Source organism: Pongo pygmaeus, chromosome X (genome assembly GCF_028885625.2).
Source record: "Pongo pygmaeus isolate AG05252 chromosome X, NHGRI_mPonPyg2-v2.0_pri, whole genome shotgun sequence".
NCBI lineage: Eukaryota > Metazoa > Chordata > Mammalia > Primates > Hominidae > Pongo > Pongo pygmaeus.
The window spans coordinates 123,122,940-123,149,847 of NC_072396.2; the positions used below are offsets into that span (position 1 = coordinate 123,122,940).

The 26,908-nt window shown below is 48.2% G+C and overlaps 1 protein-coding gene across 3 annotated transcripts in view; it reads left to right on the top strand.

Moving 5' to 3' along the window:
- The first annotated feature begins 4,875 nt into the window (after positions 1–4,875).
- The window catches only part of LONRF3 (LON peptidase N-terminal domain and ring finger 3), a 43,580-nt gene continuing 21,547 nt past the window's right edge, over positions 4,876–26,908 (top strand). Inside the window, exons 1-6 of one of the 3 annotated variants that reach the window (XM_054472513.2) lie at positions 4,884–5,859; positions 8,606–8,724; positions 13,052–13,174; positions 17,144–17,299; positions 19,641–19,905; positions 20,703–20,793. In XM_054472513.2, the coding sequence (XP_054328488.1) occupies positions 5,043–5,859; positions 8,606–8,724; positions 13,052–13,174; positions 17,144–17,299; positions 19,641–19,905; positions 20,703–20,793 (1,571 nt within the window). In that variant the 5' untranslated portion in view covers positions 4,884–5,042. Of the gene's footprint in view, positions 5,860–8,605; positions 8,725–13,051; positions 13,175–17,143; positions 17,300–19,640; positions 19,906–20,702; positions 20,794–26,908 lie in introns of all 3 variants that reach the window. The other 2 variants (XM_054472514.2, XM_054472515.2) reach the window with 2 other exon arrangements.

A 26,908-nucleotide genomic window follows, 5' to 3' on the forward strand; every position in this document is an offset into this window, starting at 1 on the left:
TGTGGCAAGTCACTTGCCTTCTCTAGTGTTCAGTTGCCTCATTTGTGAAACCAGAGCTGATGTGTAAGCTAACTTTCCTTCCTTCCTTCCTTCCTTTTCTTTCCCTTTTTTTTTGAGACAGAGTCTTGCTCTGTCGCCCAGGCTGGAGTGCAATGGTGCGATCTTGGCTCACTATAACCTCCACTTCCTGGGTTCAAGCAATTCTCCTGCCTGAGGCTCCTCAGTAGCTGGGATTACAGGCACGGGCCACCACGCCCAGCTAATTTTTTTTTTTTAATTCTTAGTAGAGATGGGGGTTCACCATGTTCGTCAGGTTGGTCCTGAACTCCTGGCCTCAAATGATCCACCCACCTTGGCCTCCCAAAGTTCTGGGATTACAGGCGTGAGCCACCATGCCCGGCTAAACTTTCTTTTAGTTGTGGGTTTTGGCTACTCTGTATAGCAAGGGGCGGTCTTGCTTTCCATATCAATACCATTAATGTCCATGGTTCCTTTTTTTCCCCCTGTAAGGACTGCAGATTTATGGGTCATCCCAGTTTATAAAATGAGAATATCAAATACAGAACAAATGCGTGCTTTGGCCAAGCTTCCAGGCATAGAGTGTGTGCATGTGTATGTGTGTGCGTGGTTGCTTACACCTTACTACAGGTCTCTGGCTTTGAATGGACTCTTTCCTCCCAGAGTTGCTCAGCAGGCCTTTCCAAGTACAGGACTGTCAACCATTTGTTATTTGTGTGCCCAGTCTCTGCTTTGTGAATGACCACAGTGCATGGCATTCCAACTGTTTCCTCTTGTCCCTCTGCACACTCCTAGAGCCAGAATGTCCACTGGCATGTTCAGTAAGATCTGTTCAAGCACTATCCTGCTTATGTCACTGGAGGAGATATAAGACACCAGTCCTTGCCCTCTGAAGCTTCTAGCCTACATGGGAAGCCCGTACAAGGATGTGTGTATGTGGGGAAAGATGCACTATCATAAGTGAGGGAGAGCCTGGGAGTTATGTGCTGCTTTTTTTTTTTTTTTTTGACAGAGTCTGTCACTCTGTCGCCTAGACTGGAGTGCAGTGGTGTGATCTTGGCTCACTGCAACCTCTGCTTCCTGGGTTCAAACCATTCTCCTCCCTCAGCCTCCCAAGTAGCTGAGATTACAGGCATGCACCATGATGCCCTGCTATTTTTTTTTTTTTTTTTGTATTTTTAGTAGAGATGGGGTTTCGCCATGATCCACCCGCCTCAGGCTCCCTACGTGCTGGGATTACAGGCATGAGCCATCACATCCGGCTGCTGCTTTGATGTGTCTCCAGTATCTAGAACAGTCCTTGGTATGTGGAAGATGCCCAACAAATATATGAAAATGTGTGAAAATTGCTATGGTTTTCAAACTTGATATTGTAAGGGACAGCTTTTCTTCAATGAAATCATACCTGGAGGCTCATTTACATGAAATAGATGGATACAATACTGCCTTGCTTGAGGGGAGCTAGGGTCAAAGCCTGCCTGCGTGTCTCCTCTGAGCCCCAAAGAGATTCTTGAGAGTCCAGTTGGAAAAATACTAGTTGAAAATGAGGGGCAGCTCAATCCTTGCTCTCTCTTCTTGGTTAACCTTAGCCACAAGGTGATCCTAGCAAAATAAATGGAGGTTTAAAGAACCTTACACTTCAAAGGGAATATTTGCACCTGAAAAAGATGGTGTTAATCTCCCCCTTCCCCTCATTCCAGGGGGGCTCCAATTAGTAAGAGCAGAGGGAAGGAAGTTCTGAGTAGGAGACTTCTGAATTGGTTCAACAATGTATATCAATGTAATGGTAATATTTGTTTAACTGAAAGAAAGAAAGAAAACCACTGTGATAATGTTTTTCAGCATTCAGTAGGAACCCACTTGGTGTTGTCCTACAGGCAGTCTTGATTACAATGTAAAACTCCCTGTAGAGTCTGGTCAGTGAGTAGCTGGTACTGCCATTTACACCAGAGTACCTCGCATTATCCAGACCGCTATTCACATTCCTGACCAAGTTCACGGTCAACCTCCTGCACTGGCAGCCAAGAGGGCCTGCCTGGAGAGAGCTTCTCTTCTCCATGCCTGCAGGACTGTGACTCTCTACCTGACCTGGCCCTCTCTTAGCCTCCCTACCATAACAGGGCAAGGGAGGGGAATCAACCCAGGGGATATTCCCTTGTCAAGGTCGTCCACGGAGCAAAGCACATCCCAGATTTGCACCTAGGAAACAATTTTGGGTAACAGACATATATATATTTTTTAGATATGTCGAAGGGGTAAAGCTCTTGAATTAAGATGGTTTCATCATTATCTATCTCATGAATCTCTACCTTCCCCAACGACTGTCCTTCCTCACAGGTGCCTGAAGGGGCAGGCAGATAATCAGTGCTGGGGACCTCATTTGATAGTAGGGGAAACTGAGAGGTGAAAAGAGCTCCCTTCAGTTAGATAGCAACTCACCAGGAACCCCAGTTTCTCCCCTACTGCTTGGTATGGCCACCTCCTCCACCTCTTAGCCAGTCCTTCGACTTCTACATATTAAAAATCTAGCTCAGGGGCCGGGCACCGTGGCTCACACCTATAATTCCAGCACTTTGGGAGGCTGAGGCGGGCGGATCACCTGAGGTCAGGACCTGAGTTCGAGACCAGCCTGACCAACATGGAGAAACCCCGTCTCTACTAAAAATACAAAAAAAATTTAGCCAGCTGTGGTGGCGCATGCCTGTAATCCCAGCTCCTTGGGAGGCTGAGGCAGGAGAATCACTTGAACCTGGGAGGTGGAGGTTGTGGTGAGCTGAGATCGTTCCATTGCACTCCAGCCTGGGCAACAATAGCCAAACTCCATCTCAAAAAAAAAAAAAAATCTAGATCACGTCCGACCCCGACTAAATGGACAATCTTCCATTGATTTCCCATCCCCTCAACCCCCGTTCAAGCCACCATCCACAGCATTTGGACTAGTCATTTGTACTTAAGTAACTGAGTTGGTATCATGAAATTTGGTCTTAGGATCAAAGCCACTCAAGGTTAGAGCTGGAGGGAACCTTGGAGATTAAGAGAAACTAAGGTTTGGAGAACCTACCTAAGGTTTCATAGCAAATATGTGACAAATCCAAGGCTTCAAGCCAAGTTTTCCAATGTGTTCCTCGTGCTTTCCTGGCTACATCTGGAGTTTCTCTATTTCTTCTTCTCCTTCTCCTTCTTTTGTGTGTGTGTGTGTGTGTGTGTGTGTGTGTGTGTGTGTGTCTTTTTTCCCCTATGTGATGCTTCCTTTCTGCCCTGTGACCCTCTCCCTCTGTCCTGTCTTATTAGAAAGAGGCTCTAGAACAGGCTGCATAGTACCTGTTCTCTGGGACCTTGGTGTTGATCTAAGGCTGGTTTAACTACCTAAAGAGAAGCAGAGACCCGAGGGGGCCTGCCATAACCCAGCTCTGAAACATGACTTAATCCCAAGTAAGATCAGCTCTAACATTCGTTCAGAAGCAAAAATGATGGATTCTAAAGTTTGACTTGCCCAAGGTCATCCGGCTAAGAGGTGGCTGCAGCAGGGGGCAACAATATGTCTTCAGGCCCCTGGGGCGGCACCCTGGCACTGCCCAAGAGCCCGCAGGCTCTGAAGGCCAACTGAGCCAGCGGCAAGCCTAGTCCCTGCCTCCCTGCTTGGAGCAGTGCGACTATACCGTTTTCTGTCTGCTCATTTGTGAGCTTGGTTCCCGTCCTAAATGTGGGGGTTCAAGGGAGACAAAGAGTGTGCGGTTGGCCACCCCGCTCGCCTTCAGGAAGTGTGTGGGACACCGTCGAGGCCCCCTAGCCATTGTAAACCAGGCGCTGAGGCTCGTGCCCAGTTGTACCCTTCCCGCGCAGCGCTCAGGAGCGACAAACCTGGAGGCTATTCGGTCGGCCACTGGGCTGTGCCAGGATTCGCGGACTTTCTCCTGAATAGCGCTCTCAGCTCGCGTCTTCCCCCTGCCACTCTCCCACGCCCCCAGAGTACCCACCGGCCCCAGTAGGCCGGGTACATCCCTGCCGCACCCATCCGGCCACTGGCTCCAGGGGCTGACCTGGTGTGTCTCCAGCTGGGCGCCTACCGCCCGCCCCAGCGCTAGTTCTGGTGTTGAGGGGAGAGAGAGGAAGGGAGTTAGCAGGGCATCTCCCTCCCAGGGCTGAGCCGGCAAGCGCATCTTCTCCGCGAGTTCCTCACTGTCCAGCGAGCGCTGCCCAACTTCTGCGCCGGTGGGACCCGCTGCTCTGAGTCGCTCTTGGCATAGAAGACCAAGCACCCTCAGAAACCGCATTCACCACCTTTGGGAGGCTCCTGGGAGAAGGCAAGGAACCCAGGCGGGGCTCCCAGGGCTCTCGGGCTGGGACTGGGTTGTGTGTGTGTGGGGGGGGGGGCTTCACGGATACCCCTCCCAACCTGCTTCCTTTCCCTGACAGCAGCCATCTCCCCCAAGAGGGAGAGTCTTAGGCGTCCCGGAAGACCCCACGGACTGTGCACCTCGAGGTACCAGCCTCTCCTGGGAGGACTGGGGGGGGGGCCGCTGGTCAGCGGCTGGCAGAGGGGACCTGTTTGCTTGCCCGTTTGGAGGTGGGATGGGGTGGGGTTTGGAGACTGAGAAGCCCAAGAGAAGACACTGAGTTTCTCCCCACCCCCCAACCCCACTTCCGAAAAAGAACCAGGCAGCGAGGAGGAATAAGGCGAAGTGTAAACACAAACAACCTCAAAAAGAAGCCAAGAAAAGCGAAGCCCAAAGAAGCAAGAGCAACACTGTTACAAAACTATCTGGTTTTGTAACAATTTCCCCGCCGCCGGCCAATGAACAGCGTGGCGGCACGTCACGTGGTACCGTTTTATATAACACTTTGCTGAGACAAGACAGTTATTAGGCGGCGCGGGGCGGCCGGCATGGAGCTCCCGGAGGCGCGGCAGGGTCAGGAGCTCGGTGGCACGGCGGCGGTGGCTGCCCCGATTTCCTCCAGCTGCCACTCCTTGCTTCGTGTCCCCAGTCCCTAGACGCCTCGTCCCCTCCCGTGCCCCTCTTCCCATGGAGTCAGTACGGACCGAACAGATGCTGAGCTTGCCCGCCGAGGTCAGCAGCGACAACTTGGAGCCGGCGGAGCGAGGGGCATCAGCGGCCCAAGTAGACATGGGACCCCACCCAAAGGTGGCTGCAGAGGGCCCCGCACCTCTACCGACGCGGGAGCCAGAGCAAGAGCAGTCTCCGGGGACCTCAACGCCGGAGAGCAAAGTCCTGCTCACGCAGGCAGACGCCTTGGCGTCCCGGGGGCGAATCCGGGAAGCCCTCGAGGTGTATAGACAGCTCTCCGAGCGGCAGCAGCTGGTGGCTGAGCAGCTGGAGCAGCTGGTGCGCTGCCTGGCGGAGAAAGTCCCGCAAGGCGAGGCGCTGGCGCCAGCGCCCCCGGACGAGGGTAGCACTGCAAGCGGCACCGTGGCGGCGGAAGAGACGGGGGCCGCCGCGGCTGCGGCGGCCACCGAGGTGTGGGACGGCTTTAAGTGCCGGAAATGTCATGGGTTTCTATCAGACCCCGTGTCCTTGTCGTGTGGCCACACCTTTTGTAAACTGTGCCTGGAACGTGGGCGGGCCGCCGACCGGCGCTGTGCTCTGTGCGGGGTCAAGCTCTCCGCGTTGATGGTGGCCACTGGGCGGGCGCGTGGAGCCCGGCGGGCTGGGCAGCAGCCGCCGCCACCGCTGCGAGTCAACGTGGTGCTCAGCGGCCTCCTTGGCAAGTTGTTCCCAGGCCCGGCGCGGGCGTCGCAACTCCGGCACGAGGGCAACCGGCTGTACCGGGAGCGCCAGGTGGAGGCGGCACTGCTCAAGTACAACGAGGCAGTTAAGTTGGGTGAGTCCAACGCGTTGCCGGGCCGGGGCTGGGGCTCGGTGGCTACATGAGGGAGCGGGAGAACAAACCCCGCAGGGAGAAGGGATTTGGACCAGGGCAGAAGAGGGGGCGGGGGACCCATGGACTGTGGCCGGGGTGGGGGAGGGGTGATTCTGGGGCCGGGTCTCTGAGTTTGTCCTGTTTTCACTGCTTATCTGTCTCTCACTGTGTTTGTGTTGATCTCGGTTGCTTTTTGTCTTTTCCTGCTACTTCTGTTAGCTTTTGTGTGCCTGTCTCTCAGTCCCCGTTCCTGTCTGTGTCTTCTTGCTTCTGGTTCTTTTTCTCCGTCTCTTCGTATCTTTGTCACTGTTTCTTTCTTTTTCGGTGTCACTGTCTCTGTTCCTCTGACTCTCCTTCTCCTCTGCACTCCTGGCCTCCTCTTACACCTGCTCGCACCTTCCCAGCGAGGAGAGGAACTTCGCGCGCTCCTGGCACTCGCGCCCGGTCCTCCAGGCTGTAGCCAGCAAGAGATGTCCGGTCGACGCCTGCGTCCGCCGCTCGCGCCGCCGGGTGTTGCCCCTTCCGGGGCCGCGGCTCCCTGTGGGGTGGGTCCGGCGTGGAATTAGGTCAGGAGAGCACTGGTTGCATAAGGGCCGCGAACGGCCCGGGTCGGGCGCCCCTCCCCCGCGCGAGCGGGCGGGATTGTGTAACCGCTGAGGTAACTGAAGTGGGCCACCACGCTCGCTTCGGAAACCATCCCACGAGCGTGTGCGGGGGGAGGGGGAGCGCTTGCGCCCCGCTGCCCTGTGACTCATTGTCACCGCTTCCTATCACACGATCCTCGGCTGAAATAGATGCCCCCCCACGCCCGCCCCGCCAACCCGTAGCCTGTGCCCTCGCCTCCAACCCCTTTAACCTGGCCAGCCCGGCGGGAGGCCGGCCCGTCAACTGCTTGGGGATCCCCGGGGACGGTGGGCTGGCTACGAATGGGTCACACCTCTGTCTCGCTTTCCAGTGCCGCCTGGGAGGGTTAGGTGGGCTTTGCAGCTTCAAGGGTGACGTGGGCAGTCCCCCATCTCCAGCTAGACTAGGGCACCCGAATTTCCCCAGGGAGCCTCTCTCTCCTACCCACCAAGCCTGGACCCAGGAAGTGGCTGCTGAGCCGCCAGCCGGTGTTGCCCAGCTCTGGCAGTCTGCCAGGAGCTCGGCCGCGGGGCGCGGTGTCTGGCGAAGCATGCCGGGGAGGAGGCAGCAGGGCTGGGCAGGCAGGGCCCTGGGATCCGAGGGTGTCCTGGACCTGACTCTGTGGAGTGGAGGAGGGGTGTGGGCCGGAGTCTCCACGTGTTGAATCTCTACTCAAGCTTGCAACAGGTAATGGGGGGAGGAGGAGGAGGAATGAGGACTGACGGGGCAAGGCTGGCAGCCGGAGAAGGGGACCCCTCTAGCTCCTGTCTGTGCACAAGCAAGGCAGACTGTGAGCTGCCACCAGGCTGGAGTGCGCTGCAGAAGAAAAAAGACAGAAAAGACTAAACAATTTGCTAATGTCTTAAGAGCAAGTAATGGGCACCCAAGCAAGCCCTGAGCACACCCCTGGGAAAAAAACCATCAAAGCCTGTTGCCATAGAGGAAGCTAGAGCCCAGATCTTGGGGAAGAGCAGGGCAATATGAATGAGGCAGGTGGAGGTCACTTAACTCCAGATCTCTAAGGCAGATTCCATACCTTTTAGCCATCCCCCAAGGGCCAGGAAAGCCCCTTCCTGCCCTCACCCTCCTCCTCTGTTGCCACCACATTCCCCTGGAGGTTCTTCCTTGCATCTTTGTTAATCCCCTCAGAGAAGTCAGGGTGAAAATGTCAAGGCCAGCTTTACCCTTCTAAGAGGAAAGGAGGCTCTCTGTTCTGCAAGATGGCCATTGTGTCCGTATTATTCCAAGTACTGCATACACCTTCAGAAAAAGGAACCTGCTCCCCACATCCCAGCTTCAAAGCTTCAAAGTCTGACCAGTTATCAGTGACTGCCCAGCTAACTATGTGACCTTGAGAAGATGCCTTCCCTTCTCTGGGCTTGATTTTCCCATCTGAAGAATGGGTTGATTGAGCCAGATAATCTCTAATAGCCTGTCCAGCTCTGACATCTAGTAATCCAGAGTTTTTGGTGAGAGCCGGCCTCATCTTATTCCCAGAAACCTTGTCCAAGTTCATTTACATTTGGCCATTTGAAATGAGAGGATGGGACCATGTAAATGTATTTCCATTTTCTTTAGGAAATCTTCATATGTGCTGGGCTTTGTAGACAAAGATGTTACTAATGTCATCAGTCATTCCCACCTGGAAAAGTAACTTGGATTTGTCATCTTGGTGGTTCAGATAGGGGTCACATCTGCCCACCTCTCTCTCCTTCCTACCTGGCTTGTTTTCTTGTTGGTAATACTGCACTCATAAACCGGGCTGCCAGGCACTAGCTGTGTGTAGCCACATCTCATCTATGTCAAAGTGTCTAATGCATCACTGACACCATGGGGCTTCTAATGAACCGCTTGTGAGCGGGCACAAAAATGACTTTGCAGTTGGGGAACCTCAGGCCCAGAGTGGCTGGGGGTGTAGAAGGCAGGACAATAGTAGGACTAGAAATAGAGCCTAACCCTTTTGATCTCCAGTAGAAAAGTCCTAGAAAACTTATCATTTGCTCAAGATCCATACTCATACAGGACTTAGCACCTGCTTGCGCTGGGGGCCATTAATAAGGGTTTTTCTTTCTTATTTTGGCAGCTCCGAATGACCACTTGCTTTATAGCAATCGGTCTCAGATTTATTTCACCTTGGAGTCTCATGAGAACGCACTGCATGATGCAGAAATAGCATGTAAGCTCCGCCCGATGGGTTTTAAGGTGAGTGTGGGATGGAAGAGGTGGGAAGGGGTTGTACTGCAGACAGGAATTGGCAGGAAGGGCTGCCTCCCTGGAGCGTAGGGGCACTAGAGCTCAAGCAGAACAGGAAGAAGACTTTGCAAAGGAGCCAGGGTAAAGATCCCTGGGCAAAGGGTGACTCAGGTCTGCAAGGGAACTGGATTCTTCCCCAATTCAGTCTTCAACTGATGACCTTCAGAGCAGCCTGGGCATAGTGACTCTCTAGAATATGCACTTGGGGCCAGACTGCCTGGGTTTATGTCCCAACTCTGCTAACTTTTATGACCTTTGTGGCCTTGGGCAAATGACTTAACTTCCCAGTACTTCATCTCCTCATCTGTAAAATGGCGGATATTCAAAGCAGCTACTAAATAGGGCTGTTGTGAGGATTACATAAGCTAATAATGTAAGGTGCTTAGAACAGTGTCTGGCATGTAGCACTATATAAACGTTTTCTTTCTTTCTTTCTTTCTTTCTTTCTCTCTTTCTGTTTTCTTTTTTTTTTTTTTTTGAGACGGAGTTTTCCTCTCGCACCCAGGCTGGAGTGCAGTGGCGCAATCTCGGCTCACTGCAACTTCTGCCTCCTGGGTTCACACCATTCTCCTGCCTCAGCCTCCTGAGTAACTGGGACTACAGGCACCCGCCACCACGCCCGGCTAATTTTTTGTATTTTTTTAGTAGAGACGGGTTTTCACTGTGTTAGCCAGGATGGTCTCGATCTCCTGACCTCATGATCCGCCTGCCTTGGCCTCCCAAAGTGCTGGGATTACAGGCGTGAGCCACCGCGCTGGCTTTTTTTTTTTTTTTTTTTTTTTTTTTGAGACGGAGTCTCACTCTGCCACCCACACTGGAGTGCAGTGGCGTGATCTCAGCTCACTGCAACCTCCGTCTCCCAGGTTCAAGTGAGTCTCCCACCTTAGCCTCCCGAGTAGCTGGGATCACAGGCGTGTGCCACCATGCCCGGCTAATTTTTTGTATTTTTAGTAGAAACGGGGTTTTGCCATGTTGGCTGGTCTCAAACTCCTGGCCTCAAGCAATCCACCTGTCTCAGTCTCCCAAAGTGCTGGGATTACAGGTGTAAGCCACCGTGTCCAGCCTATATAAATGTTTTCTATCGCCATTGTTATCATTTTCCAGGGACATTAGAAAGAGGAAGGTGAGAGTGGTGTTGCTGGCCTAGTGCTCCTGAACCTCTACTGATAGCCAGGCTCCTTGGCAGCTTGGCCAGTTTTCTCTGAAGGGATCCTCACACTCACACAATAATGGTTGTGCCATTTCAAGTCCTTAATATAGTCAGTCAGCCTGCCAGTATCCCCAGGGATTTAGGTCACATGGGGGGTGAGAAGAAAAACAGCCTGGATACCTCTCAGGATGCCAGGATGCAAAGTGTCACTTTCTGTATCTTTGCCTGGCTTCAGGACTGGCCCTCAGCCACATGTCAGTACTTTGTTTAGAAGATTAGATTTGAGCCTGTGCTCTACTACTTGCAAACCCCCAAGTATCCTTGTTTGCAAAATGAAGCTATTGATATCTGCCCTGATTGCCTCGCAATGATGCAATGAGGGTCAAAAGTGAACGTGGCCAAGAGGAAATTCTGCAGCTATAAAGCTTCCTGGGTGTAGTGCTCTCTCTCTATACAACCCAAGGATGCCTTCCTCAGAAAACCAATGTATCCAAGTTCAAGTCCATGATCCCTTATCTGAATCTTATAAGACCAGAAGTGTTCAGAATCCAGAATGTTTTATATTTCGCAAGGACCATATATTAGGTCTCAGTGAGCTCTGGACAGCTTCCTGTAATCCAACACAATTCCGTGAAAATTCACACTCAGTGGGACAAATATTTTTAAACACTTTATATCAGTTTAGGTCAGGTTTTGCCATCTAATGAATTATGATGTCAGGCTTATGAAAATAATGGATTATCAGAACTTTTTTGGATCTGGAAACCAGATAAAGCATGTGGACCTGTGTACTCTGCAATGAATGTCAGGTGAATCTTGTATGTTCTTTCCTGAGAAGGTTTTCATGAGTGATGATGGATTCGTATATATTTTTTTTTTCCGGGAAGGTTTTCATGAGTAATGATGGATTAGTACGGGTTTTTTTCCCCAAGGAACACATTTAGTGTTTAATACAAGTCACCAGTGTCTTAACCCAAAGGAGCTTTAGTGGGGGCACTTTTGGCCTCCCAGTAGTGCAAGTCAGGGAGCTGCCTAGGAGTAAGAAGACTTGCAACTCTTTCCACCTCCACCCTAAGCCTAGATCCTAGGGCTAAGGACCTTGATAGTGTGGTGAGAAGCAGAGCTGAGAAGCAGTGAAGCATTTTGGATGAAATGGGAAAAGTGACTTCCCCAGTGAAGGAAGAGTTAATGAAAGTATTAAATAGGAGTTTCATTTCCCCATAGTGATGAAGTGAGAGGTTGGGGCAGTGATTAGGTAATTTATTGTCTTGGGGGTTAAGAGAAGACGAACTGATGCATATAATTCAAAACCACCTCCCACCCTGATTTGCATATTTCCCAACATTTCTATGTAAAATGCCCCAAGTGTAGGGGTTTATCTGGAAGCCCTGTTCTCTATTCCAGCCATCCAGCCAGAGTGTGTGGTACTCAGCACATCCTGCAGGTGACACAGCTCTCAGTGGTGTGAGCTGGTTGCCCTGAGCAGGTAGAATATATGGGTTGGCCAGGCGCGGTGGCTCACGCCTGTAATCCCAGCACTTTGGGAGGCTGAGGCAGGTGGATAACTTGATGTTAGGAGTTTGAGACCAGCCTAGCCAACATGGTGAAACCCCATCTCTGCTGAAAGTACAAAAATTAGCTGGGCATGGTGACGCATGCCTGTAGTCACAGCTACTCAGGAGGCTGAGGCAGGAGAATCGCTTGAAACTCAGGAGGCGGAGGTTGTAGTGAGCCGAGATCCACCACTGCACTCCAGCCTGGGTGACAGAGCAAGATTCTATCTCAAAAAAAAAAAAAAAAAAAGAGTATATGGATTGCTACTTGATATGATTAGTGGGATCACACAGAGGCCTTTCCAGTCTCCCAACACTTCTCCCCTCTAGCTGCCCTGTGATGTCATGCAAGCATTTCCCAAAGGCCCTTGGTAAACACTGCTGGGAGAAGCAACAAGGGAGGCCATCAACATCCATGTATCAGCCAAGACAAGGCTTCAGAAGGAACTGGGGGAATGCGGAAAGGTCTTCAAGAGGTTTGGAGCAGGGGCCACTGCTCAAGAAGGCAGCTTCAGGGCAGCCTCTGCAGCCAGGCCATAGCCTGAGGGCTCCGGGGCCTGCAAAGAGGCATGTTAGAAAGGGGGGCAGGGAGTATCCAGCAGCCACAACCTGGATCACTTCGTTCATTAAGTGAGGCTTAGTACTGCCAATGGAGGAGGCAAGGGAGCAGGCCACTGGGTGGAGGGACGTCCTAGATGACTCAAGTGAAATGCTCTTCAAGCCAAGTTGCTAGTGTCCACCTGTCTCAAGACACACACAGAGGGCAGCCTTCTCCCCCGCTACTCTTTTTTCTTCCTTCTTCCCCAGGATGTTCCTCTGCCCTCCCTAGAGTGTCTTTCCCAGAGCAGCTGGGCTTGGGCCTTGAGGAGCCATAAACTTCTTTATACTTTTTAAAGTATGTGGTGAGGGAGCAGAAGTGATCCAGGCCCCTAGGAGAGTAAGCATCTGCTCAGCCCCTGGTTAGCCCTCTGAAAGGCAGTCTGCTTTGTGGAGAAGAGCATTCTGGGAGTCCTGAGACTGCAGTTCTAGTTCCAGCTTTGCCACTAGCTACCTTTGAGGTCTTGGAGAGGTCAGATCCCTTCTCCTGGGCCTCTTCTGAAAACTGATCAGTCAGTTTAGGTGCTCTTTCAAGCCACTACTGAGGACTAGTTCTCTGCTTGAGAGACTAGTTCAAACGAAGGCATAGCTGGGCAGGCCCTGAAAGCTGGTTAGCATGTGGTCAAATGGGGGTTCTTCCTACATTTGATGGTCACTCCGTACAATGGTGGGGCAGAGACAAGGTAGTATGGCAGAGTGGTTAAAAATACAGGCTTTGGTATCAGTCAGTCCCAGGTTCAAACCCTGATTCCACAACTTACCAGCTGTGTTACATTGGGCAAGTTAACGTTTTTGGGTTTCAGTTTTGTCTTCTTTATAATGGCATTAGAACAGTTGCCCACATTTTAGGGCTGTAGATAAGAGAGTCCTTTTAAAATGTTTCACACAACAGTGAGTGCTCTGGGTTAGCTATTGTTAGAGCAGTAGTGTTAATAGGCTGAATAAAATGGGATTGAATGCTAATGTTTCCTTCCAGGCACATTTCAGAAAAGCCCAAGCCTTAGCCACCCTAGGCAAGGTGGAGGAGGCACTAAGGGAGTTTCTCTACTGTGTATCCCTTGATGGAAAGAACAAGAGAGCAAGATGTGAAGCCCAAAGAGTGAGTTGAAATGACATCAGGTCCAGCTGCCTACTGGACCCTCCCCTCTCTGTCTTCTCTAGGAAGGGGAGTGAGGGTGCTGTCCTGCCTGGCATTTGGGGTCCTGAGTGGGTGGTTCCCTGGGTTAAGGGGACAAAAGGGAGATGGGAGTGTTAATTGATTGGCCAGAAACACCATCCTTCTGGTGTGTACGATCAGATTGGGCAGTTCCTACATTTTTGTAGGAGGCTGTGAGGAATGTTCTTGCTTCTTTGACTCAGGGTCTGGATTGTCAGTGGGAGAAAAACCAAAATCAAATACATTAACATGGGGATTGAGGCTCACTGAGGACATTCCGGCTGTTGATGAGAGATCCAGGGCGTGGGGCTACCTGCTGTTACGTAACTTTTTTTTGGCTGAATCACAGTTTTCACCAGCCAAACGTGACAGCCAGCCCCTGGGAAGGGACGTTGGTGGTCCCCACCTCCCCTATCACCATACACAGAACTCCAACCTTCAGCTCCTTTGCTAGAAATAAAACACACTGCCTCACAAATGCTAGTCAGAGACCATTACAATATAATGCAAACAGTCATTCCAACTCTTGGGTCCCAGGAGAATGTGGTAGTTATAAAAGAAAAATGGTGTGAAATACTGAGAGCATTAGTGAAGGCTCAGGCATCTTCAATTCATGGACTTTGTTGTTTATTGTTCTACAATTTACTCTGCTGGTGTCTGGGTAATCGGCCCGTAAGTTGGATTCTGACAGTTGGCGGTTGTCTCTGCTCTCCTTGTGCCCCACCCACTATTCACCGCAGAGCCTTACGGTTTCTGTCCCAGGGTGGTTTGGCAGAGCAGTGGATAAAGAAAGTGAGCAAGAGACAGAACTGGTTTCTGAAGGCTCTAGAAAGGAATAGTTAGCAAAATCAATGAAATAAGGGAACTGGCCCTGGATTTTCTGTCTCTCACAAAAGATCTCCTTTCTGGGAAGTTGCTTTGAATTGGTTTGAGTATGTGAAAAAGGTGTGCTTGAGAGGAGCATGGTTCGGGGAGAATTGCTTCAAGCTGTGGACCCTTCTCCAAATCTTAAGTGTAGTCCATGATGTAATGATAATAATAATAGCTAACATTTGTTGAGAAATTCTTCTGCATTAGACACTGTGCTAGGCATTTTATGTGGAGTATATTATTTAAATCCCACTACATTCCTGAGGCTAGGTTTGGTTATTTATCCTCAGGTTACAGGTGAGACAGATGAAGCTCGGGCTTGCTGACTTTCCCAGGGTCATGCAGCTGGTGATTGGTGGGAAAGTATTCAAACCCAAGTCTATCTGCTTCCAAAGCCTGGCCTCTTAGCTGCTCTGCCATCCTGCTTCCCATGAGGACATGGCCACAGCCTCAGCACTCACTGGTGAAGCTGGATCAATAGTAGCAATGGAACTTTCCAGTTCCAGGATGAACAAAGGCAGTTAGAAGAAACTTGTCTTTGGGGACAGAGCGTGCAAAGGCCAGCAGAGACAGGTCTCAGACCCAAGGAGGAATGGTTTCTTGACTCCTGTTTGTCCATTTCCCAGCTGGGCTGAGATGTTTTTGGTGTCATCAGTTGGGCTGACCTGTCTCTCCAGTCCACTTTTATAGAGAAACTGTTGTCATTTCCACAGCTGCCTAATGGTTTGAGGCAAGGCATTGTGTGAAGCTCTGGAGACCCAAAGATGCATAAGTCACAGTTTTAGTCTTCAAAGAACTTACAATCTTGCATTTGTTAACATAAATGCCAGATGATGCAAGTGAGCGTATGCCCGTGATGAGTGTTACAGAGTTCTGAACTGAGGGCGAGAATTTAGAGGCGAATTTCCACTGAGTGTGATGAGGCCATGGCAGCGATTAAGAACATCAAGAGTCCTCAGTTGTGTTTATTTACTAGATCATTCCAGTTTCAGGGCTAAAGATTTGACAGAGATGATGCAGGTTCAGTTGACATTTATAAGCTGCCTTCGAACTCACAAGCCTGTGTTTCTTTTTAATGTTTGTTTTTACTGTAGATTCTTTTTCCCCCTTCTTGACCTATTTGGGCCTTTTTAAGGCTGAGGCTGAAGTGGAATTGACTTTCATTCATGTGGAATCATCATTCTCACTGAGAATTGACCCCAACTTTTGTTTTCCAATGCCATTGAGAAGGCCTAGAGAGAGATCTCGAGTAGTAAAATGAAGAAGGGAACTGCTGTTGTTATTTCTGCTTTGTTTCCTTTGATTTCTCGCTTGGCCTCCTTTTCCTTCCTACCACCCTCTGCCCTTTCATCCTTGCACCTTGTGATGCTGTGTGGCTGCTACTGAAGAGTATTATGCTCTTTTTGGGAGAATTCCAAGGATACTGCCTCCTCAGAACTGGCTTGGTCCTGTTGAGTCATGCATTAGGGCTTCAGAGGACCAACCTTGGCTCCTGTGGAGGAGGGACCTCTGAAAGCTGGCATTTATGGCCCTGGGTGCTGTGAGTACCTCCCCATTTAACTCCTGTGCCAACTCATAACTGGAAAGTGGGTTTCTCAGAGCTGAAAGGAAACATAAGGATCAATCTGAGGACTTTGGGCCTGAATGCTAGGCCTCTCCCTGGGCCCTGGGGTGGATAAGTGTCTTAATTAAATTCCATCCAGTGTGATGAGTATTTATTGGGTATCTGTTATGTGCCCTCTAGAAGCTGGCCATCTGGCAGGAGAGAAAGGCTTACATCTGTGACACATTTCTAGGATAACATAACGTGGTGTTCTTCAAGATGCTATATTATGGTGCACTCTCTACTACTGTGTAGGACAGGACTGGAATAGTGAGGGAAGGTAACACTAGAGCTGAGCTTTGAAGGCTGAGTGGGGTTTGGCTTCATGGCAAGTGCTGGCATCTGAAGGAACATCATGAAGAGATTGCTGGGGGCCAGAGAATAAATCAAACTGGAGTTTGGTGTTCTGTCAAATTTTATTGATCAATTAATACCCTAACTATGTACCCTCAGCACGGGACTGGAGCTTCCCTTAGTGGATCTCCAAACACTGCTGGAGCTGCTGGGTGGTAAGCACTGGAGCAGGTTTTAGAAGCAAAGTCACCTGCTCTTCTTGTGTTACATGTTTCAGTATATGGAAACACACACACACACACACACACACACACACACACACACTCCTTGCTAGTACAGGGGAAACTTGGGGCAAGAATGTGGACAGTGAGTGGTGCAAGCTACATTAGAATGCATGTCTACCCTCCCAGCTTATCCAATTGCAAGGGAAACCAGCAAGAGACTGGAACCTCCCTGCGCCTAGTACTTAAACTTAACCTAACATCCTCTGGGAGGCAAAGGCCAGAATAGGGGAGGCGAGGTTGGGAGAAGAGGGAGGAAGCTGGAGTTCTGTTTTTCCTAACAGTTAACTGCTCAGGTTCCCAGCTTTGAAGGGATTAAAGATCCAGGGTTGATGGTGGGGAGAGGAGGAAGCAAAATGGGTAGTGGAGAAAAGAAACAGTGAGGATCCTAGAAGACATTTGTAGACTTCTACCCACTGAGGTATTATGAACTTCAAATTCCCCAACTGAGGTTTCTCTCCTGACTTTACCTCTCTGTCTTTTTCCTCCTAGATGAGTTTTAAAATCCCACTGCAGATATTTCTGTGGAGTGTTAGCACTAGCATGGTGGCTCTTAACCTTGGCTAGGCAACAGAGGCATCTGTAGTGCCTTCTCAAAATCCAGATTCCTGGGCCACACTTCAGACCTGGGGGAGATGGGAGTACAAAGTAGAGACCTAGATTTTTCATAAGTTCCCCAGTTGATTCTGATGCCCGCTGAAGCGAGGACCCCTGCCCCGGTGTGGTGTGTTAGGGACACTGGTCCAAGGCTTCCTCCCTGGAGTTCTGCCCTGCAAGCTGGCTCCCTCCCCCCTTCACCCTCCTCCCCTTCACCTGGGCACCTGTAGAAACTTAAGCAGTGAAGTCTTCTGTTTTATGTCACAGCTTCTCCTTAGTTTCTTTTCACCATCAGTCCCGGGGGATTCTCAGGAACATTCTCCCGATATCCTGAAGCTGTTGGCACCTCACCCTAGATTAAAGGAAAACGTAGAGTCAATGACTACTGAAGTTACCAGCCATAATCTGCCAAGGTTGTTACAGGTAAAAACTCACCCAGCTCGCTTGTGACGCTTCATTTAGCTGTTTTGTGGGCAAACGTGGGGAGTGAGCCCTCCCTCTCCTATTTTGGTTCCTGAGAAAGAAGAAATTGAGTCACTGGTGGTTCTGTTCTTTGCAAAGAACCTCTTAAAGATGCAGCTGTGAATTTCAGGCATGGTCCCAGAGTTTATTCATTACATTGAAAAAAAATTATGAGACAGGATCTCTTTCTGTCACCCAGGCTGGAGGGCAGTGATATTATCATGGCTCACTGCAGCCTCAGACTCCTGGCCTCAAGAGATCCTCCCACCTCAGCCTCCCGAGTAGCTGGGACTATAGGCAAGTGCCACCATGCCTGGCTAAGTTTTTTGTTGTTGTTGTTGTTTTTTTGTTTTTTTTTTTTTTTTTTTTGTAGAGACGGGGTTTCACCATTTTTGCCCAGGCTGGTCTCGAACTCCTGGCCTCAAGTGATCCTCCCACCTTGGCCTTCCAAAGTGCTAAGATACATTTTTTTCCAGTTCTTGGTTAGATCCAGCCAAGAGAGAGATTTTACAGAACTAGAAAGGAATTGTCTCACTGCCCCTGGGCCATACCATTTGGGTGGGTTTATAGGCTTTGGGGAGGAGTCTGGGAAGAGAGCCTAACAGTTCCTCCTTTGGAGCTTTTGTTTGTTCAAGCTGCTGGCCTTTGAGTGCCAGCACTTATCCTGTGCAAAGACAACTCTGTCTGATCCTCAAATGGATGTAATTGCATATTCCTGCACTATGCCTTATACATAAGTAAGCTCCCAATACGTATTTGTAACAGAGAAGAGGAAAGAGATGTTGGAAAGAAAGTTGAGTTGAAGGACCTGGGAGGAAGACAGGTATTTGTACCTTTCTTTGAAAGCAAGGAAACAGAACACAAGAGAGATGGGTTCCAGGCCCTGGCTTTCCCAGCAGAGGGTAAATGGTTAGAAGTTGAGGATCAGAAGCGCAGACTCCAAGGCAGAGTTTAGCACTGAATGCCTGGGCACCTTTAGGGGGCACTTTTCCCTCCATTCATGCCCGGTGTTCTCCTGTGTGTAAGCCCTGGGCTCTCATAAAAGGACTGAAATGCAGGTGCCCCCAACTTTTCTTAAAAAACGGCAGAACTTAGAGGATCTCCTGAAATCACAGAACTCCCAGTGATTTCAATAATTAAGATCACTATTACATGATTGAGAATGCTAATACTGAACTGAAATGCCTGGAGTGACTTCTAATTGCAGCTCCATCTGAAAAGAAGAAAAATAGCAACCTTGGCTTTTCAATGTGAACCAGCTGGGGAACAAGGATTGGATTTCCACCCAAACTTTGCTTTGCAAAGCAGTATACTCCTGAGTGGCCAATGCCTTGGGTTCATGGAAAGTCAAGGTTGTAGTATTGCTGTAGTGCTGAAGAAAACCCCAACTCCCAAGTTAGAGACAGAGAAAACCCATTTTATTTTTCTCCTCACCTCATTGTTTTCTCCCAGCTATATGCTCCCCTTTTTTACCTGTCTGCCAGTTTTTTTTTTTTGGTAGGGTTAGAGGGAAACAACACGATGAGTATCTTGACCTGTGGACTATGGGTTTAGATTAGAGAGGGGTTCTCCATGTAAATCTGCATAAACATGTTGTTATTGCACTTATTTCTAAATCCTTTTTCAAATATCCATCTCCTGGGAAAATATTCTTTAAAAGGCTAAGACATTGTTGATTTTTTTGCCAGGTGGTTTTGTCTTTTTTTTTTTTAATGCTTTTCACCCCAAATCTAGTAAAAGGAATAGTTTGTAGCTTGTTCATTTGACCAGTGTAACATACAGCCCTGGAGCATGAGGTAACTTGGCAGGCCTGTGAACAGACCTGTGCCAAAGCCCTACCAAAAGTCCTCTTGGAGCTGGAGTTTGGGGATCGCAGACGGCCGTGAATGGCAGTGAGGGAGAGAGGAACTATTGAGTGACAGGATCTGCCCTCACTGCCTGCCTTGGTTTTGCTAAAGTGGTTACTGGGGAAGGTTTGATAGGAAGGGGAACTGGTGCTATCCCTGGCATTTCCCCTTTTTGCACCTGCCCAAGGAGGCTCTCCTCCTACATACCTTCCTGTCCTTGCCTAGGGAAGTTCCCTAACTCCACCCAAGCTGGGCATGCCTTGGTTGCAGATACTGTGCAGAAAAGAAGTAGGAAATAATGCCTTATGACGGCCCCCCAGTTGAGCTCTGTGTCCACTATGCGATCGGGGTGGGGATCAGGACTCTATAGTTTCCCTTTGTCCCTCTGGGTAGGAACATCAGAGGACAATATTGGTCCTAAGAAGATTCTGATATGTGGCCCTTTCTTCATCCAGGACAATCTGGAGCTCCCACATTGTTCTAGTCAGGAGGAAGCAGCAGCCAGGGGAGATGGCAGCAGTCTGATGGACCCAGCTAAAGTGAAGGCGGATGGTCAGCAGCACCACATGAAAGACCAGGAAGAAGAGGAGGAGAAGCGGGATGCTACCTCTCCAAAAGCTGCTTCCAGCAAGACTGGAAAATGCCAGGAAAAGAAAAGGAAACATTGCCAGATTGAATCCCAAGAAGAAACAGGGATGCCTAATAAAGCCTCCAAGCAAGGTACTGGCTCTACCCAGGGAGAAGGTAGCTTGGAGGAGATCCCCGGGCTCACCAATATATACAAGTTACTTACCTCTGTCTGGGGGCTCCTTAGGCTCTGGGTGTGTGGCCCAGCTCTGGCATTTACTAGCTGTGTGACCTCAGAGATTGCTATGAGGCTTCTATGAGATCATGTACAGTGCCTAGCACACTGTAATAAGTGTTCAATACTAATTATTAATATAATGGAAAGCCAAAGCATCAGGTCAAGCACAGTATCAACTAATGACATCCCATACCCATGGGGATGCCACTTCCTTCTAGGTCAGCCTCTCGCTACCCCCATCCCCATTCTAGGAATGCAGGATGAGGAAAGTGAGGTCAGGCCTCACCCTGCTCATTCCCAGTTGTGTTCCCATAGGTAGGCATGTGAGAAGCAGCAGCTGTGGCTTGCTATCTTTCCACGAGAGGTTGGCAGTGCCAAGATTCAGCTTTAGCTTTGAAGGCCTGGCTCAGTCCATTGAGTTGCTGTAGCTTCTGCTGTTGAGAGAGGTGCCTGTTGCATTTGAATGAAGTCCCCAGGGCTCCTGGACATTCTTTGACTTGCATTTCTCTTTCTGTTGGGGCTGCTGGAAACCTCTGAGAGCCTACTTCTGAGTGTCCCATTCTCAACGGCTCAGGTGTCCACTAAATCAACTCTCTGAGAGGTGGTGGTGAGAGTGGCAAACTGAAAAAAGCATTGGATTATTTTGCCTCAGAAGTACTATCTATGAAACTGGGGTGGCTCCAGAGCTGACTTCTTGCTTTCTAAATCGCAGATCCTCCCACTGATCAGGGGGACAAACCTGCTCTCAGTTTACCACTTGCATCTTTCGACGCATCTGACCTTGAATGCGCTCTATGTATGAGGTATGTCCTGTGTACTATCATTTACTTCCTGATGTTTCTTCATCTCTGGTGTCTGGACCTTTCTGCTAGTGACCTACTGCTGGGTTGGTTAGCATGTAAAAAGCATAGCTCTAATGGAATGGAAATCACAATGTTGATTGTCACATGGGTCAGCTTGTGTCCCCTTCCCACAGACTGCATTCCCTGCATTCCTGGCTCCTGACTTGGAAAAACCTGGAGAGTGGGAAGGGAACAGTCTATTCACAGGTCACAAACTGATGGCCCACTGGGCTGAATATGTCTGAATATGTCTTTTTTTTGGTGTCTTTTTTTTGGAGTCAGAGTCTTGCTCTGTTGCCCAGGCTGGAGTGCAGTGGTGCGATTTCAGCTCACTGCAACCTCTGTCTCCCCAGTTCAAGCGATTCACATGCCTCAGCCTCTTAAGTAGCTGGGATTACAGGCCTGCGCCACCACGCTTGGCTAAGTTTTGTATTTTTAGTAGAGACAGGGTTTCACAATGTTACCCAGGCTGGTCTCAAACTCCTGAGCTCAAGTGATCTGCCTGCCTGGGCCTCCCAAAGTCCTGGGATTACAGACCACTGCACCCGGTCTGAATATGTCTTTTGTTTGGCCCTCATGGGGTTTGTTTTTCTTAAACTTGAATGTCTTGAGACAGGACATGTACTCTCCAGTTGACCATGCCCCCCGCCACCCAACTGCCTTGTTCCAACCTGTGTGTCACAATTGCATTACATTCTTAGCCCCTAGAGATAATTTAAATTTTGGACCCCAGCACTAATCTCAGTTACATGGTCAAGAGCTCAAAGTTCAAGGACTACTGTCACTGCCACGGGTCTATTCTTGGGAAGCCAAATGGTGGGCCTGACTAGCTTTTGTTTTGTGTTGTGCCATGAATATTAGTGGTGGGCCTGAGATACTTAGCCAAGTATCTCCCCACCAAACAGTGCCACATCATCTCTACTTCCTCAGATCTCCGGAGAGGCAAATTATTCACATGCTCCCCCACCCCAAAAGAAAGAGGCTATGATTATGGTGTGTGTAACCATACACAATTTTTTAAAATTGCTTACATGTCTTTGATTTCACAGCTGTGACTTAGTGGCTTAGAGGAGAGGCTCCCTGGCTCTGTCATTTACTGGCTGTTGACCGGGATGGAGCAAGTTAACATTCTCTGCTACTGTTTTCTTGTCAGTAAAATAAAGAACAGTGTACCTACTCCATGGGGTTGTCATGATTAATTGAGAAAAATCTGTTTAACACCTGGAATAGTGCCTGGCATATAATAGATACTCAGTAAATGCTAACTATTTTTTTTTTCCTTCTAGACCAGAGGTCCAGAAGGAAACTTTGGGTCTATGGACCCCTGAGGATGTTCTATATATGGCTTCTAATAGATGTATGAATGTCTCGAAGTTGTATGTTAAAGTATGTGGGTTTTCCAGGACAAGGTCCACATCCTTTAGCAGATTCACAAATGTGTCTGTTTTCCAAAAGAGCATTAAAAGGAGGCTGAGATGTTTGCACAAAAATTAAGATGGTTGGCAGGCCGCTGTTCGTTGTGCTGGCGGGTCCTGCGGGGAGGGCTGTGGAGCTCCAGATGGACTAAAGAACAAACCAGCAATCCCGAGAGGGCCCACAGTCCCTCTGAAGGAAGCGGGTTGCTTCTGCAGGACCCAGGAGACATCTCAAATACTCTGGGAGGCAAATAGCCTTGGTCAAGTTCTCAAGTCCCTCTCACTCTCCGCCTGGAAACAGACTTGGAGCTGTTGGGGAGGGCACGGTGGAAGTGAGACTGGCCCTTCAGTTTGCATGGGAGCTGGGTGAGGCCTGTGACTGCTGTATTTCCCCAACTTCCCTGGTAACCTGCATGACTCAGCAAAGGCAGCCATAATCCTCCTAGGTACACAACTCCAGTGACCTGGGAATCTCACCCCCATCCCCCACAGCAGCTGCAGCAAGACCCGCCCAAGGAGAGTCTGAGCTTATACATACCTAGCCCTGCCCCTACCCAATGGTCCTTCCCTACCAACCCTGGTAGTGGAAGACAAAGGGCATATAATCTTGGGAGTTCTAAGGCCCTGCCCACCGCTGGTCCCTCTCCACACTACCACAGCTGTTGTTTTCTGGAAAGCACCACCTCCTGGCAGGAGACCAACCAGCACAAAAATAGAACATTAAACCACCAAAGCTAAGAACCTTCATGGAGTCCATTGCACCCTCTGCCACCTCCACCAGAACAGGCACTGGTATCTATCTCTACTGAGAGACCCATAGATGGTTCACATCACAGGACTCTGTAGACAACGCCCAGTACCAGCCTGGAGCCGGGTAGACTCTATGGGTGGCTAGACCCAGAAGAGAGACAACAGTCACTGCAGTTCAGCTCACAGGAAGCCACACCCATAGGAAAATGGGGAGAGTACTACATCAAGGGAACACCCCGTGGGGCAAAAGAATCTGAACAACAGCCTTTAGCCCGAGACCTTCCCTCTGACAGAGCCTACCCAAATGAGAAGGAACCAGAAAACCAACCCTGGTAATGTGACAAAACAAGGTTCTTCCAACACCCCCCCAAAAACCACACTAGTTCACCAGCAATGGATCCAAACCAAGAAGAAATCCTTGATTTACCTGAAAAAGAATGAAGAGGTTAGTTATTAAGCTAATCGGGGGGATACCAGAGAAAGGCAAAGCCCAATGCAAGGAAATCCAAAAACTGGCACAAGAAGTGAAGGAAGAAATATTCATGGAAATAGGTAGCTTAAAGAAAAAACAATTAAAAAATTCAGGAAACTTTGGACACTCTTTTAAAAATGCAAAATGCCCTGGAAAGTCTCAGCAATAGAATTGAACAAGTAGAAGAAAGAAATTCAGAGCTTGAAGACAAGGTCTTCAAATTAACCCAATCCAACAAAGACAAAGAAAGAAAAGAATAAGAAAATATGAACAAAACCTCCAAAAAGTCTGGGATTATGTTAAACCACCAAACCTAATAATAATTGGTGTACCTGTGGAAGAAGAAAATTCTAAAAGTCTGGAAAATGTATTTGGGGAAATAATCGAGGAAAACTTCCCTGGCCTTGTGAGAGACCTAGATAGCCAAACACAAGAAGCACAAAGAACACCTGGGAAATTCAGCACAAGCAGATCCTCACCTAGGCACACTGTCATCAGATTATCCAAAGTTAAGATGAAGGAAAGAGTCTTAAGAACTGAGACAGAGCACCAGCTAACCTATAAAGGAAAACCTATCAGATTAAAAGCATATTTCTCAGCAGAAACCCTAAAAGCTAGAAGGGACTGGGGACCTATCTTCAGCCTCCTCAAACAAAACAATTACCAGCCAAGAATTTTGTATCCAGTGAAACTAAGCATCACTTATGAAGGAAAGATAGTCATTTTCAGACAAACAAATGCTGAGAGAATTTGCCATTAGCAAGCTACCACTACAAGAACTGCTAAAAGGAACTCTAAATCTTGAAACAAATCCTGGAAACACATCAAAACAGAACCTCTTTAAGGCATAAATCACATAGGACCTATAAAACAAAAATACAAGTTAAAAAGCAAAAACAAAAACCAAAGTACACACACAACAAAGAGCACGATGAATGCTACGGTACACCACATTTCAATACTAACAATGTAAATGGCCTAAATGCCCCACTTAAAAGATACAGAACCGCAGAATGGATAAGAACTCACCAACCATCTGCTGCCTTCAGGACACTCACCTAACACATAAAGACTCACATAAACTTGAAGTAAAGGGGTGAAAAAAGGTGTTTCATGCAAATGGACACCCAAAATGCGCAGGGGTAGCTATTTTTATATCAGACAAAACAAAATTTTTTTTTTTTTTTTTTTTTTTTGAGACAGAGTCTCCCTCTGTTGCCCAGGCTGGAGTGCAATGGTGTGATCTCAGCTCACTGCAACATTCGCCACCGGGTTCAAGCGATTCTCCTGCCTCAGCCTCCTGAGTAGCTGAGATTACAGGCACGCGCCACCATTCCCGGCTAATTTTTGTATTTTTAGTAGAGACTGGGTTTCACCATGTTTGTCAGGCTGGTCTTGAACTCCTGACATCGTGATCCACCCGCCTCGGCCTCCCAAAGTGCTGGGATTACAGGCATGAGTCACTGCACCCGGCCCAAAACAAACTCTAAAGCAACAGCAGTTAAAAGAGACAAAGAGGGACAGTATATAATGGTAAAAGGCCTTGTCCAACACGAAAATATCACAATCCTAAACATATATGCACCTAACACTGGAAGTCCCAAATTTATAAAACAATTACTAATAGACCTAAGAAATGAGATAGACAGCAACACAGTAATAGTGAGGGACTTCAATACTCCACTGACAGCACTAGACAGGTCATCAAGACAGAAAGTCAACAATGAAACAATGGATTTAAATTATGCCTTGGAACAAATGGACTTAACAGATACATACAGAACATTTTATCCAACAACCGCAGAATACGCATTCCATTCAACAGTGCATGAAACTTTCTCCAAGATAGACCGTATGATAGACCATAAAATGAGCCTCACTAAATTTAAGAAAATTGAAATTATATCAAGTACTCTCTGAGACCACAGTGGAATAAAACTGGAAATCAACTGTAAAAGGAACCTTCAAAACCATTCAAATACATGGAAATTAAACAACCTGCTCCTGAATGAGCACTGGGTCAAAAACAAGATCAAGATGGAAATTAAAAAATTCTTCAAACTGAATGACGATAATGACACAACCTATCAAAACCTCTGGGATACAGCAAAGGCAGTGCTAAGAGGATAGTTCACAGCCCTGAGCACCTACATCAAAAAGTCTGAAAGAGCACAAACAGACAATCTAAGGTCACACCTCAAGGAACTAGAGAAACAAGAACAAACCAAACTCAAACCCAGCAGAATAAAGGAAATAACCAAGATCAGAGCAGAACTAAATTAAATTGAAACAACAACAACAATACAAAAGATAAATGAAACAAAAAATGTTCTTTGAAAAGATAAGTAAAATTGATAGACCATTAGCAAGATTCACCAAGGGAAGAAGAGAGAAAATTCAAAAAACCTCACTAAGAAATAAAACAGGAGATACTACAACTGACACCACTGAAATATAAAAGATTAGTCAAGGCTACTATGAACACCTTTATGCACTTAAACTAGAAAACCTAGAAGAGATAGATATATTCCTAGAAAAATACAATCCTCCTAGCTTAAATCAGAAGGATGAGATACCCTGAACAGACCAATAACAAGCAGCAAGATTGAAATGATAACTTAAAAATTGCTGACAACAACAAAAAAAAGTCCAGGACCAGACAGATTAACAGCAGAATTCTACCAGACATTCAAGGAAGAATTGGTGCCAATCATTTTGACGCTATTCCACACGATAAAGAAGGAACCCTCCCTAATTCATTCTATGAAGCCAGCATCACCCTAATATCAAAACCAGGAAAGGACAACCAAAAAAAGAAAACCACATTAAGGTATGTCCCTTGTATGCTGATTTTGCTGAGAGTTTTAATCATAAAGGATGCTGGATTTTGTTTAATGATTTTTCTGCATCTATTGAGATGATCATGTGATTTTTGTTTTGATTTCTGTTCAGTATTATGTTGGTTGTGGGTTTGTCATAATACTGAATGGGGAAAAGTTGAAAGCATTCCCTCTGAGAACTGGAACGAGACAAGGATGCCCACTCTTACCACTCCTTTTCAACACAGTGCTGGATGTCCTAGCCAGAGCAATCAGACAAGAGAAAGAAATAAAGGGCATCCAAATCAGTAAAGAAGAACTCAAACTGTCACTGTTTGCTGATGATATGATCGTTTACCTTGAAAACCCTAAGGACTCCTCTAGAAAGCTCCTGGAACTGATAAAAGAATTCAGTAAAGTTTCTGGATACAAGATTAATGTACACAAATCAGGAGCTCTTCTATACACCAACAGTGACCAAGCAGAGAGTCAAATCAAGAACCCCTTTTACAATAGCTGCAAAAAAAATAAAGTATTTAGGAATATATCTAATCAAGGAGTCAAAAGACCTCTACAAGAAAACTACAAAACACAGGCCAGGCACGGTGGCTCACGCCTGT